The 15,634-nt window shown below is 40.5% G+C and overlaps 1 protein-coding gene across 1 annotated transcript in view; it reads left to right on the top strand.

Annotated features, from left to right (window-relative positions):
- The window catches only part of SPIDR (scaffold protein involved in DNA repair), a gene marked incomplete at its 5' end in the record, with an annotated part of 210,869 nt that overhangs the window by 49,324 nt on the left and 145,911 nt on the right, over positions 1-15,634 (top strand). The window contains 2 exons of the mRNA XM_084279909.1: positions 3,670-3,923; positions 15,328-15,428. Of these exons, the coding sequence (XP_084136035.1) occupies positions 3,670-3,923; positions 15,328-15,428 (355 nt within the window). The remainder of the gene's footprint in view (positions 1-3,669; positions 3,924-15,327; positions 15,429-15,634) is intronic.

Raw genomic sequence — 15,634 nt, 5'->3', positions numbered from 1 at the left:
GTGATGATTGAACAAGTGAAAGTGTTTAAGCACTACAAAAGTAGGGTGTGTATACTGACGTTTTTCCACAGAGAAGTTTTCCTGAGTGGTGTACCTTTGCCCCTAAGTAGCAATCACTGCATGAGAGTGCCTTTGCTTAAAAATAAAGATTTACTGGTTTTTAATAGGACTGACATGTTAGCTTTTGGTGTGTGCAGAAAAGTTTTGTACAGTTCTGTTTTGTGTGCTGAAGCTGGAAACTACAAATGGAAACTTAACACTTCTCATATTAACTTTCTGCTGGTTTATTGACAAGAAATACCAAGTGCTAATTACAGTGATCAAATACAGACATTTCTTGTTTCCATCATTATCAAAGTGAAAAGGTAATTTACTTTTTTACAGACCTTTTAGAGGCAAATGCTGTGCAGATTGCAGAGCTACTCCCAGAGACATCGAAAGGTGTTCAAGGTGAAGCAAAAGGCAGCTGGAGCCATGTCTCTGGTTGAGCTTTTTGTGATTTTTTTTTTTTTGTTTGGGTTTTTTTTTTAATTAAACTGAATGTAAGCTGACACAGGTAATCTTGTATTCTTTAGCAATCCGAACTCTTGAGGTGGAAGGGAAGGTGTTTGCTGTTTCTCATTCTGGTTTGTATTTTTACATTTGGACCACCCTTTACGTTAGCTAGTGCTGGTGAGTGCTGTGAGAAATATGTCATAAATTAATTTATCCCCAGAGCTCTGTTTGATGTGTTTTGATTTTAAACATGTTTGTCTTTTAAGAATAGGGTCCTGGATGCTCAGCTACATTAGTCACTGGCTTCTTTGTTTTCTTGAAGCCAAATCTCTACAGAAAAAAAATGGCAGTATTCTGTACATTTATGCTGAAGTAATTTTTCCTGAAACAAAGAGCAATAAAAGGGAAGCCCCTAGTACCTTTTCAAATGAAACCAGTCACAGAGCAAACTGATTATAAAAGTGAACAGAATGAGCCATGTTTGTCGTTTTGCTGAGAGAGGGATTGAGGTCAGCCCCAGCTTTTTTCTCGCCACTCAACCCTTGGACGTGGAAAGGTGGTTAGCATGATATAAAAGAGGGTGTTGTGCAAGACCATCATTGGAAACAGTAGGTACATCCCAGTGAACAGCCTACTACCGAGACTTTGGAGTGACTGGGATATATGGGAGGCAATCATGGAAACCTCTGGGATGGGGTTGATTAGGTTGAGTTTAGGGATTGGAGGAAAGGATTGAGGTGGGCAAACTGAGCCTGTGTGTAGGAGAAAGCATCATGTCGTTATTCACCATAATAAAATGTTACTGTATTTCAAAATAATAAGTACTGTGGAAAAGTGAACTCCTTTTAATTTGACACTGCTCTGTGCTTAGTTTCTGAAGAGCATCATTCCTATTAGTGATATTACTAAGAGTTTTATATTGTGAATATTATTTTAAAAATAAGACATTGAAATTTCAGCTTAATTATGTTTAAGATATTGATACTTAACAAACAGTTTCTCACAAATTATTAATTATTATATTGTTTTAAAGTGAACTTTGCCAACTGTCCATGACCAACATGCCAGGTCATTTCCTGGATGCTTGACAATTCATGTTTGTATGTTTTGAAAAATATTTTTGTCTTCAGACTGTATTTTTGATGGTGGCTATACTTAAATAATGTACAGAATTGGAAGGTTGAGTTTTTGTTCTTTGTTTTTCTTCTCCATTTTTATAGCTTCCCCTTTTTAGAAAAATTTCCAACTGCCCAATTAAAAAAAAAAAAGCACACAACAAACTAACAACCAAACAAACCAAAATCAAAAACCCTGAAGTGCACTTTAGTTGGGGAAGTTTAGTCTAAACAAGTATATAATAATAAGTATTAGGAGAAGAATTAAATGATTTATTAGACAATCTTGACTTGTGAAAGCTTCTTAACTCTTACAACAGGCAGTGGGATCAAAACATGTGCAATTAAAACTTGAATCACATCCCAAGAGCTTTCCTCATTTGCATTTTGCTGGCTCAAAGCAGTTCAGGTTTGTGTCCTCTCTTTAGCTGCACTGGATATTGTAGCAATTCAAGCAAAATTAAAGCATTCCTAAAGCAAAGGAGTGCATTGGAATGGTGTTGCAAGAATGAAGTGCTTGCTTACTGCTTTTGCACTATTGGAGACCTTTTATTTCTGGCTTGTTTCCAAGGAGTTTGTTTTCAGAGAAATATTGTTGCCAAGGGACGAATGTTGACTGTCTTGTGTTTAAAACAAGCTGATATTAATTACATTCTTCTAGCTATTCTCCTTCTCTGGGTAACTTTAAAAGGTCCTTCCCATTTTCGGAATACTTAGGTAAGCCCTCGGAACATGAACGGGGCGTCTGGTCGGTGACGTGAAGAATGTATGAAAGAACCAGCAAGAGCTGAACTCATTTTTGTGCACAGTCAAGAAACGTTGGTGTCAGATGATTACACTAATTAATAACACACAACAATATTAGTGAATGCAGTGATTTCTCTTTTTTTTTTTTTTTTTTTTTTTTCCCCCTCCTTTACTTTTCAAGTCTTTCAGTTGTCAGGCAGCCTCTGTGGAAAGCTGCTCACTGCGCTGGACCAGAGGAAGGGCTAAGATTTTTTTAGGACCTGTCCTGTGATCGGGACAGCATGATCTGGAGCAAAGTCAGTCTTTGGGGTTTTCCAGTTCCCCGTTGATAATGTGAACCAAATGTTTTGTGTTGGGTTTTGGTTCTGTCAAGGATCATGCTGAGTTACTTAACTTGCCTTTTCTATACAGACCGGTTTTGAGCAAGCCTCTTTGAGCTGGGCTGATGCTGGTGGTCCCAGCGATGGGACTGTTACTATGCTCACCCCACCAGAACTTGCACTAAGGGGGCTGGGTTTTTTCCAACTAGCTCCCGAAGACTAAGCCCAGGTCATGTTTCTTAGTCTTCTGCCCATTTCGGGGTTTTAGATTGTTTCATTCTGTACTAGGTAAAATGCCACTTTCCAAGTATTTTTGCTTAATACTCAGTACTTGAAGAAATACTGGGTCAAGAGAGCATAATGTACGTAACAGCTCTGCAGAGCTCACCTTAGGGTGCCAACCCAGCTGCCTGGCCCTGCATGTGTGGGAGCCCTAAAGGAGAGCCAAAGCAGGTGCATTTTCCCTGCCAGCCCCCTCCTCAGCCTTCCTGCTCACTTGAATCCCAACGTGAATCCCTTTCTCTCAGTTTTCCTGCCGGTCACAGTCCTTGGCCCTCATTAGCCTCTTTCTCCTTCCCTGAAAACCTGCTTTAATCCTGATGCCTGTCTGGAGATTTATTTTCAGCAGAGATAAGCACCAGCACATTGTTTTTTCATTAATTCTCCAGATCTACTTGTTTGAAAAAAATAACTGTTACTCATCCCAGTTGTCCCTTCTGTTCATCAAGTTCATTGACTTACAAAGATTAATGTGCATTTACAGTGAAGTGGTTCAAGTTCTATTAATCAATAAATTGGCATTCAATTAATGGATTACTAGGCGACATAAATAACTGCCTATTATGCAGCTGTGTAGTATTTATAGTATAATATATATGTACACACTATACACTATATATATATATACACCCACTATACTATATAGATACCATACAGCCTGTACTATCTCATTAGCATTGTGTTTAAATAGCTTTATATTTTTATTTGTTTAGACAACTTCAACAGAAATTTCCGAGTATTCCTCTGATAATGACAGCGTGGGAGAAGAGACCAGCCTGGAGAACGCTACTCCAGGATCTGCTAAGAGACTGTGGTCAAGGCCAGGAGTGGATGCAGGGGATGTTACAGCACGACCAGCCAGCGAGTGGCTGAGGTCTGCAGAGGCCCTTCTCCGCACCCCTGGGAAGCAAACGGGCAAGACCCCCCAAATCCCTGCCGATTCCGCAAAGAAGAGGAAGCTAGTGAGGTAATGGCACTGTCCACCTTAACGAATTTTTCTTTTTTAATTAAAAGAATACTTACAGAAGAGTAGGAATGCCTTTCAAGCATAAACATTTTAGACCTGCAAGTTCCAAAAAGGAATAAAATGTCATTTATCCAGAAACAAGCCAACAAGGCAAGGAAGAACTCAGTTGTTCCTACTACCAACTATGTGGTGAAAGCTCTTGATCTTGAACTCCTGTGTACAAATCAATATGGTTTATGTGCCTCTAATAATGCTCTACAGATGTGTGAGTGGACACACTTCTGGTTTAGTTTGTAATCATGTCATTGTGTTGTGCTTCTCCAGATGGTCTGCAAAATACTGTACCTCTGTGCTTTGGGGTTTTTTCCCCTCTAGATTTGTCAGGGTAAAATTATCAAAAATACTGTAGGAAAGGGGTGGATGAGCACTAATGCTGAGTAGTGTGGGACAGAGGGATTATTTAGGCAAAGGGGAGATGTATTTGTTAATCTGAAATTTAAATCCCTGTGACTCAGTTAAATACTTTGAAAAGATACCTAACTGTTGAAATAAAGGAGGCCGAGCAGTAGAAGCCTGGTATTGACAATTCATTGTTTCTCTAGCTAATTACAGTGCAGAAATGGCCACTTCCTATACTGAATTAATGGAAGTTGCTTCAATGCAAATGGCTATTTCTTCACTACAAGGGTGGTGAGGCACTGGCACAAGTTGCCCGGGGAGGTGGTGGATGCCCTCTCCCTGGAGGTGTTCAAGGCCAGGTCACCTGAGAGATGTCCCTGCCCATGGCAGGGGGGTTGGACCTTGATGATCTTTAAGGTCCCTTCCAACCCAAACCAGTCTGTGATTCTACGAAAATGCTGACTGAGGGAACAGATTTGAAAATCCTAATTACTGAGGATCTCTATACCTGAAAGTGCTTTGCTTGTGCAGTCAAGCTTTATTTCCTGTTACTTGAAAAATATAATGACACAACTGTGCAAGGTCAGACCACAGCTGTAACCCCCAAAAATGCTTGTTCGTGGTCAAAAGCATGTGTGTGTTAAGGTAATAGGAACAGTACAAGTGTATAGTGGTATTTTTGCCCAGATGGGTTTCCAGCAGTTTACTTCTCAGGAACCATTTGTTACCCTCAGTGGCTTTGTCTTTTCATGAGTTTGCCCAGTAGTTTTCTGAAGCCATATAAACTTTAGGCTGCTGCAGTAGCATCCCAGGGTTAGGAGCTCTGTAACTTAAACAAGACTTGAATCTGCACCTACAAGCCTCATCTGTTGATCTCTACTACCAACAAACCTAGTGCAAAGATACATTTTACAACACACTCTCAAACAAGTATATAAGAGAATGAATAAATACCTTTAAAAACAAACAAACAAACCACAATGAAATATAATGTAATTTGTCTGGAATGGCCAGAGGAGCAGAACTTGCAGGACTTTTCCATTCTTCTACCCTGTAGTTCCACTTTGGGTTCCTTTTGGGAATAGGGAAGCAGATGGGAAATTCCTCAGTCATGAGATTTGGTTTGGTTTGTTTTTTATCTTTTATTTATTTATTTTGCCCAGGTAATCGTCATCTTTTCACTCTTCCTGTTCAGGACATTAATTCCACATGTGTCTCTCCCTCCCATTTTTCCTTTTACTGATGATGGAGAAGATTTTCATGGGTGTGCTAACAGTGGATATAAGGGTCTGCATCCTCGATAGGAAAGCTCAGGGTTTCAGTGCTCTGGATTGATGGCCAGTTCAGGGAAATGTTTGTCAGCTGCTTCTTGATTGCTGAAGTGACAACTCCTTCTTTCTGGTTATGTACCTAGAAGTTGAATAGCAGTTGTTGTCTTGTTCTTTCTCCCTCCTTCCCACCTCTGGCAGATTGAGGCCACGGCAGAAAAAGCAACGAGCAGGGGAGATCATCCTGTGAGCTGGGTCTGGCCCACGGGCTCCCACTCGGACCATTTGGAACTGTAGGTCTACGGGAGCCAAGAGCCTCTACTTAGTGGGGCTGTCTTTTTCCAGGCTGGTGCCTAGGGAAGCGTGGATTGAGAAGGTGCAGGAGGACTTCTGTGTGAATTCATGTGCAAGAGGTTCTGCTCCAAATCCAGGCTGTATTAAGCGTGCTTACTTCACGGAAGAGTCCTGATGTAGGGAGAATAGGCCTCCTATGGTTTTGTTTCCACTTTTAAGAAAAATAGAAAATATTTCTGTTTTCATCTCTCTCTGCAATTTGAGATGACTAAAGCCTTCTTCAAATGTAGAGAGAATATTTTCTGAAAAAATCTTTCACCATGTCTAACAGTCTCTTCCAAGTTCTTTTGGCACACTTCAGTCTGCATTTATATTTGCATTACCTGATTGCAGCTATGCTTCTGTTACCTCAATGGTTACATTTTTTTATGAAACCTCAAAGAAAACCCCCTAACATCCACCTTCCCCCCAAAAATCCCAACCAAAATCAACCAATCAACCGAACAAAAAAAAAAAAAAAAGAGAAAAGAGCTGTACCACTCTGCAGACAAACTCAAGTTGCTTTCTTCTGTCCTCTCCTTCTGGAATTTTCCCGGTGCTAAAATAAAAATGGGCCGTGTCCTGGATGGGAGAAGAGAGTTAGTTTGATCCTGTTAGGGATGTAATCGTCATATACTACAAAAATTACGATGTAACCACACCAACAGAAATCTTCGGACGTAAGCTGCTGATGGATGACTGAAATGATTCTGCTGATCCAAGTGTTACAAATTTGAGTGTAAATTCAACACCTTTGAGTGGAAATAAAATGAGAAACCCATCTATGTCCCAAAAGAACATGCACAGTATACAATGTTGCTTATGATGAGTGAAATTTGATGGGCACTTCGCAGTCCCTCTCTCTTAGGAGTTAAGTAGGGTTTGGGGAAGTGAATAGTATCTGCAGACAAGAAAGGTGTGACAGAAGCAATTTGTCCCCCACCATGCCTACTGACTGATCTATTCTATACCCTTTCCTCCAAATTCTCATGTGTATCCCCTGTAATGTAAGTTTTTGTTCTCAAAATTATTCTAGGACTGTTTTTTATCTACTGTGGTCTACAGAGTGCAGGTAGTCTGTATGGTGGTGCTTGTTCTTCAGAGGTGTTGGTGGTCCTGAGCAGGTTCTGTCATGCTGGTAGCAAAGCATCATTTCATTGGCAGCCATCAACCCCACTGCTCCTGGACGTCCTCACCTTAAACACTGGGTTTAGATGTCATCTTGTGTAGTGGCCTTCCTCAACTTAAACAAAATGGGTGATGGATGGAGTGGGAGTAGTGTAGTTTTCACAGGTACACTGAGAGATAAATGTCATTGAACTGCACCCACGAGCTGCTAAGAGAGTTGATGCTAGTTGCTGCTAGTGGTACTTGATAGCAAGGTGAATTGCCTTGGTGATCAGGTCAGGTGGTGTTTAGTTTAGGTGTTCCTGCCCTTTTATTCCACCACAAAGTTTCAGTTTCTCAGCATGAGTCAACACTACATGGGAAAATAATGAAAGTGATTTGCATATCTGAAGGGAGAGAGAGTATATACTGCAAAGAACAGTTTTCAGGAAGCTCTTCTCTTTAGATTTGGGATTCATGTTAACGCTACAGGGCGAAATGTCTCAACTGCATTAGTTCCAAGTGTCCAAGTTCCCTTGTGAAAGCAGGAAGAAACGAAGAGTACTGAAAGTCTGTTACATAAGTTAAACCAATAACTGAGTTCACTGAGTGTTTATAAAAAAAAAGAAAACTCAGCTTTTCTTGTCTACAAGTAAACCATACTTAAAGCTTTTATGAATTGTTTGCTTTTTCTAGTAAGATTTTATTTCAATCAGGAAAACAAAAAAGAAGTCTGGGTTCCAGTGCAGGAAATAGATATCTTAAGTTGTATAATTCAACCCTGCTTCTAAATCTGTCACGTTGCAAGAGCTTTTAGTTTTGAGAATAGCTGCTTTAGCTTTTTGTTTGTTTGGGTTTGTTTTAATATTTGAGTGGCCATTTTTATTTTAATAGCAAAATAAAATCTTGGATAAATCTGTTTAATTATCTTATATTTTACTGAATGCAGACTACTTACAGATCTGGTCTGCAAAAATTAACTTCTTTTATCAAACAAGGAGAAAATGACAGAATGTCCTGGTCCTACATGCAGTAAAATGAAACCCATTTGTCACGAGGCCAACAGAGGTCCTGAAAATAAAGGAAATTGCCAAGGGAGGAAGGAGCTGGCACAAATGAAGTGGGCTTTTATGCTAAAATTGGGTCTGTTGTTTCTTACATGCATCCACAAGTAGCATGAGGGTATTAACAGCAACAGACTAACCCTTTTCACCATCATGTTCGTACACTGATTCTAACTATGGGATTAAGTTTTTCTTGCTCATGAATTTCTTGTTGGACTGGGAGAATGCACCTGAAGAATGTCACAGCCATTTGTAATCCTTGGCAATGTACACAGGGAAATTATTTTGCAGTTACTGAAAGCTGAAGTGTCTTTTCTTTTTTAGAAAGTGCTGATGGTTTCACTGGGCCAGATGTTTGGTGTTAAGAGGAAAAAAAACCCCACATTTCGTTAAAAACAACCCCACTTTCCTTAAAATGACAGATCTCATGTGTAATGTATTCTACTGATTGGAATGGTTTAGCAGGGTACTGTTGTTCCCCATCAGAGAGACGTAATTTTGGTGCCTTTGGTTTGTTTAACCATGGAGCTTGCTTTTCTATGCAAGATCTCCTCTCAGGCAAACCAACCTTCAGAACTGAAGGGAAGGCTTTACCCTTATCTCGTGGGGCATGCCTGTTCCCCACCAAAACTGGTTCCTGCTGGGTCTTCCTCTTAACTTTGTTACTCTAGTCTATGAGAACTTGTGCATGTGAGTCTTGCACTTGAATTATTTTTTTTTAATACCAGCCAAAAAAGGGATAGCTTGTCTCTGATTACCTTATTAAACCATCCTCTGCTGAGAGTCTCTTCTGTAAGAGAGGTAGGACAATCTGAAGTAGTTTTATTCCATAAAAAATCTGAAGAGACAGAAAGCTGTGGTGAACTTTTCAACTGTGGTTTGGGGTTTTTTTTGTGTTTGTTTGTGGGTTTGGGGTTGTTTGGGTTTTTTTTGGTGGATTTTTTTTTCCAATGGCTGGTAAGAAAGGCTGATCAATGTTTTGAAAAATGATCATGCCTCAAAACCTTACCCATTTCCAAAGGTGTTCCTGAATGATTTCAGGTATTTTCTGTAAGATGACTTGGAGGCATGGGAAAATCAACTGCCTGTAATTTATTACTTAAAATCTTTTACTGGATGCCATATGGGATGTAGAAGTGCTCACCCACCCTGTTCTCAGCAGTTAGCAATCTCTCTTACATCTCTTCCCCTGCACTGTCCAAGGCAACCAAGTTGTGCAATCCAGATCTCACTACACCAGGATGATGAGTCTTTCCTGTCTATGACAAAAAAGTGTGTTTGATTTGCAGGAGTAATTGTGGTATAGTGTCCAGACACTATGTGCAAAAGCTTAATTGTTAAAGGTGGTACTGAAGGTGTCTTTAGTATGCGCTGGTTGGGATTTACAGCTGAAGACAGTGTAAATTCTCTCACTTCTGTCAAATGCAGTGGTTGAAAGATACCTCTGGCTCTCACTGTGCTGTGGGGACTCAGAAAATGGTGTCTTTGTTCCACATATGTTTTATGGAGGTCACCTCCCGTGTAGAACAATTTAAAAAAGAGTGGTGGTAGACTACGCAGACTCTGTAAGACTTTTGGCTTATTGAACTATTCTAAGAGAGGCTGCAAAGCCTGGAATCCTTAAGACTTTGGAAGAAGGTTTCAGTATGTCTGCTCTGTTGATTTGGCTAGTGTAAAAAAAAAAAACAAAACCCCAAACCTTTCTGGATGGGTACAGTAGATCAGGCCATTCAAATGTAAGCAACTGGTGTGCACAAGAATCCAGCATCCAGTGCTGTTTTACTGAATCCTTGCGTTGCCTGTCTGTACACAGTTTGGAGTTTTTTCAAAGATACGTGGAAGGTTTTTTCCCCCTCTCTATTTTTGTGTTCACAACTGGCCCTTGACAGCTGTGCATCAGAAATTGTCATCTGTGTTACAGTACAGATACTCCAGTTTCCTGTCGTTTTAGGTGTGTACCCATGATGCTGTTGATTTGATGTGGGAACGGTAGGTTGGGAGAAACACTGATAATGTTCCAAGGGAAAGACCCCAGAACTTGTAGGGGAGTATAATTACCTGGCAGGTCTTATAGGCACTTAAAATTGTTGCTGTCTGCTTTGGTCTTTGCTTGTTGTGTCACGTAGGAAGAGAAATTGATTTCAGAAAAGTATCCCACATTTAACTTACGGAATATAACGCCAGCAGCCATGGAGTACTGGTGGTTCATCCAAGGTGGAAACCGAGTTGTTGAGTCAGGGCTTGAGTGGCACTGACCTGTAAAGCTAAGTTTGCTTTTTCTGATCCCTTGTTAGCTCATGAAGTCAACAGCTTCTCTTCTACCCTGGGGAGAAGGTGGGCCTCTATAGAGGAGGCTTGTGCTTGTGTGGCCAATGTGCAGTCACATCTTTTATACGTGCCTGTGCTATTCTGTACACTGAAGGGGCACCTGGTAGTGCCTGTCAGCATTCAGCATGGCTTATTCTTTCACAAGTTGTAAACTCACTGATACTGGCTGATGGATTCACAGTGCCACCAAATTAAATGCCTGCATTCTTTAGAGGTCCTTTTTTCTACCTTAGCAAGCACCCCATGGAGTAGGAATGAGACAGATGAGTGTTGTGGGCATCAGTTACTTCACCAGTTAACTCAGAAGTATGACAGGAGTTCTGTCCTTGCTTTGAAAAGAGAGAAAGAGGGAAATCGCCCAGTCCTGAGTCGGGGATGTGTACGTGTTTGTGTAACCTGTGGTGTTTTGAAATACCTGGAGTCCTGAGTACAGTGGATATAAGGAGACACCTCAATAATGAGATGCTTAAATGTTCACTGTTCTTAAATATAAATGAAGTCTGGAAAGGAGCAAACTTCTGTGAATGTGGGGTTATTTTGGGTTAGTGCCCAGCTGTATGAAAACCTTCATAAATAAACACAGAGATCTCCAGCACTTTAGAAACACTGAAAATCCCTTTTCAAAACACAGCCTAATCACTAATGCTCTTTCTTTTTAAATTTTTTTTTACTGTTAGCCTCATTGGAGTTGGAAGCTAGGGACCAGCAGCCTGAGAGTCACAGATCAGTCTTGGTGTTACCTTTTTCGTGACGGTTGTTACATGGTGGCACAAAACTCATCAGTCTTGCTGTTGAAGTTTGTGGAAAGGGGCAGCCACCAGAAACTGAACTGTTGTTCTAGATGCTGAGCTTTCTTATGGTCAACAAATCTGTCTTTCACGTGGATATTGCTGAACACGGACAGTAATGGCAGCGTGTTGTTTTTAAATACAGTATTTCAGCGAGCTCAGATCTAGTACAGAAATAGGACGTGGATTGCTGCCTGTTAAATCTGTCCGCCTTCAGGGATTTAAAGGAACAAAATAGTTGTACTGAAAGTTTCATGATTAAAAATAAAAAGGTTGTGGGCAGTGGAGATTGTATCTGAGCAGTTTGGCTTCACTGAAGAGCCTTTGCAGTAACTGTTTGCCAAATGCGTTCCATTTGCTCGTATTAAAACATTTTGGGGACAAGTTTGAAGTGCTGGTCAGCAAAGTATGCATCTCAGCTTACAGTTTTTATTATTAAATACAGTTTTTTTGGTTCCCTTGATTACAGAAATTGTACCTTACTAATCAAAATAGATTTGCCAATTGTATACACACATCTCCATCCCCCAGATGTTGGGTTCATCATGGAGGAAAATTAAATGCATCATCATAAGGTCAGTGCAAAAGGGGGAACTGAATATCTGTCTCAGTTTCTCAAAGTGCCTAGATGCATAAGTAAGTACAGACTGCAGAATTAACCAAGACCTGGTCCTGTAGACTCCTGTCTCCACCCTTGATGGTAACAAACCTCTCAAATCTAGCAAAATTAAGCCAGTTTCTGCACCCTGAAAAGCCAGGAAAGCCAGGGGATTTTTCAAAGGGATAATGTGTGTACAGTGAAAAGTGAATATTGTTCATCTGTACCTTGTATCACTACAATATGCAAGAAGTTACTTCCATATGGTAAAATCTATGCGAGAAAATGACACTTGGTCCCAGTAAACCCAGTTAACTACCAGAGTATACTGAATATAAAAGCTTGTTAGTTGTTTAACAATCCACAGATGTGCAATTGGGAAAAAAAATTAAAGCTTTTTTCAAAACATGGAGTTGCTTCTTACACTGAGGCCAGCACCTGCTTAATACCAGGCTCTGCTTTGCGTAAGCTCTGTGTAACTCTGTCGTATCTCTCATCTGCAAAGCCAGGAGTGACTCTGACTGTGTAGCTCACAGTACCTCACAGCCCATACACACGTGTTTTCTGCAGTTTGGGCACCTGTACTCTATGAGAAGGAATTAGTTTTCAAATGCCATTGTAATAAAATCTGTCAGGGTATGTAAGAGAAAGCACCTTTTCTCTTTGTGTATGTGTTTGAGCTAAAAAAGGGGTTGATCCTCATGGGTTTGAAGTGGTGTTTATGTTTAAATTTCTTTGATTCTATCTTTTAAAAGAAACAAACCTTAAACTATGAACTCTCTTGCCATAGAAATTCCTTTTGTGCATGGCATGTCCTTGAATTCTATTTTCCAATTTCACAATATATGAAAGAGAGATTATTTTAAAAAAAAACCCAAACATTTTTAATGACCAGCTGAGAACCTTTCATAAATGTTTTCTTGGTTGTATTTCATATTCTTACAACAAACAGATGCAAAATGCTTTATGATGTTTTCTGTCTAAATTATATTTATCTGCATTCGGAATGTAAATGGAAGGATGATGATTAATGCATCAGTAAATTTTATTAGCACAAAGAGCTGCTAAGAAAAGGCAGAGTTTTACTTTTCATGGACCTTTGTGATAACAATTATCCTAATACAGACAAGGTTAGGTAATTAGTAATGAAGCTGTGTCAGTTGGACCCTCCCTGCTAGGTGTCTCAGGCTGGAAACAGGAATGACATGTTGCTGGTGTGTGCAGCAGGCCTGGAAGCAGGAGCTTGCTTTCCTTCGTGCTACAGAGCACTCCTGCCATGGGTGAAACAGAAGAGTAGGGACTGGTGGACTGGGCACAACCATGGCCCTGGTCAGGGAAAGGGGGTCCTTAGGCTCTGAGCCAGTAATAGCTGCTCTCTTGTGCAGGTACTGAAAGCCTCTTGAGCATTATTTGAACAAAGAAAACAGACGTTGTTGACTGTGCAGGGAACGGAGGAGGGTTTTAGAACAGGCCCGAGGAACAGTTTTCTTTCAGCAAAACAAGATTTTGAGCTGCTAGGTGTATTGTGTATTGCTGTAGTCCAACCATGGAGGTCAGTTGCAGACTCCTGCCTGCAAGAATTAAGCCAGCAAACTCAAAATGCTTTTACCTGATGCGTTTCTAAGTCTAGCTGAGCTGACATCTACTCATTGCAGCATGGTTCAGGTAGACCGCACAGCCGAGCTGAATTAGAGCTGCACCCAAGGATGGTTCCCTAGCAAGAAGAGAAACTGGGCAGGTTGCTGGAGTTTGTAGAACTGTCGCACGCAGAAGTGTGGTGAAGTAGTGCTAGAGTGCTCCACTTTTGGGCGATATGTAGCTGAGGAGGGTGTTACCAGCAGAATAAACTCTCCTATATGAAGTTCTGTGCTTCACTGTCCTGCTCTTGGTACCAAAGTTTCCGTTCACCTTGTCTGTACAAGTTGCACCTGCACCTTAAAACTCCATGCTGAAAGCAGGATTGGACAAGTTTGTCAAGCTTATCTGGAAGTTCACTGGAACCCAAGTTTCCCTGGATATTTTTGTTTGTATTCCTCCTTAGTATAGCAGATTTCATAGCTTGTTATGTGTGTGTTCCTTAGTTTGGGGGTTTGGGGATTTTTTTCCTCCTCTGAAAGTGTCTGAGTTTCTCTCTTCCTTGCCTGAACCACAGCAGCCTTAGAAGAGATGCAGTAATGTAAACTACAAAACTTTTATGGATTATTCTGGGTCAAATGTGGCTCTTACGTTTCAGAGTATTCATTCTGTGATCTTTACTACTGAGGTGTTTAGCCATGCCATCTAATAATGCTTGTGATAGTTATGGTTCTGTGAAGTATAGAGTTGTTCAGAAATTCAGCTGAGGCTGCCAGCTACTTATCATAGAACCTGTTGCCTTGTGTGCTGGTGAAATTGCTTAGTAATTGCTAACCAAACAAGAGATTTTTGCAGCCTGCTTGAGGTGCTGTTTAGCTTTTCTAGCTACTTTGTTTCCACAGGTGTGACTCCTCCCAGTTTTGCATTTCCCATGTGAGCTTTACCAAGCTATTTGGCTTTTTTTCCCCCTGAAATAAAAAATTCTATTAGTGTGCATAAGGTGGTTGTATGTTATCTCAGTTGGTTCCTAAAGCAGTTTAATCCAACGACACATTTCAACTTAGTAGAAATTTTATTGCTATACAGTGTAGTACTTGTTGTGGAAAAAAACTTTCACTATAAGGAAAGAATGAAGTGGATATTTCTGCAAATAACTTCTTTGAAGCCAAAGAAAAATACTCAGCTTCTCTCATAGTAGTCCAGAGCTCTTTGTAGTAGCCCACAGATGGCTCCCAATATATTTGTCTTTTGTTTGCCAAGTGAGAAATTGTGTCTTCTGGCTTTGAATCCAGGGATAGGAATTGCTTTCGTGTTACCTTGAACATATTTGTGCTAGATGCCACTCCTCTGCTCCTCACCTTGGGAATGCTAAATTAATTTCATCTTGGAGAGCGTTCAGACCACTGAAACTGCACACTTGACCCAGCTTGTGAAATGAATCATAGGGTCAAGTATGGGTAAAAGAATATTTTTGTGATCACTCCTTGCCAACAGACAAACAAATCTGTGAGGAAAAAAACCAACCCAACCTGTTATAACTGGTGGTTACACTCATTTGTTTTGAATTTGCAGTTGTCTGTAGTTTCTATCAGGGGGTACACACATACAGGCAAAGAAAAGTGGGGAACCTTTCATTACAGCCCTCTTGTTGGAGACAGGACTCAAAACATGAAGATTCTGGACACCCAGATAGTGACAATGTTTTACCATGTGTATTGATTGACCCTAAGTGTATCCTTTATTGGGAGTATATTCATTGGAGAATCAAAATTAGGATAACTAATCTGTAGAATGTAGTTTTACCATATGTTTCTGTCTCTGAGGGTCAAAGCATGCATATTCCACCTGTCCTATGGCTTGTCACCTGGCAAAACTGAATCCTGATTCCTGGCAAAACTGAATCCTGATTCCTGGCAAAATTGAGCATTCCTTTATTCTCTGCAGGGGTGGGCTAGCTGAGAGGCTGTGTCGACTGCAGAACAGAGAGAGATCTGCCATTAGCTTTTGGAGGCATCAGTGTATCGCAGATGCTAGAATTCCCTCAGGTAAGAAGCATTATACGTACAGGTACTGCTGTGTGAAGGTATATACTGACATGTGTGTATTTGGCCCAGGTACAGCTGAACTTCATAGTCATGGTATTTTTTGCCTGACTTGGGTTTAACACTGTTGTGGTTGACTTTTGAGTTAATGTTGCATTTTAGATAAATGGGATGGTTTATAATGTCTCAGTCATCAAAGTGTTTGAATG

Source organism: Gallinula chloropus, assembly GCF_964237585.1.
Source record: "Gallinula chloropus genome assembly, chromosome: 2".
Lineage (NCBI taxonomy): Eukaryota > Metazoa > Chordata > Aves > Gruiformes > Rallidae > Gallinula > Gallinula chloropus.
Note: the sequence above shows the minus strand (reverse complement) of the source record. Positions and strands in the feature narration are given on the sequence as shown.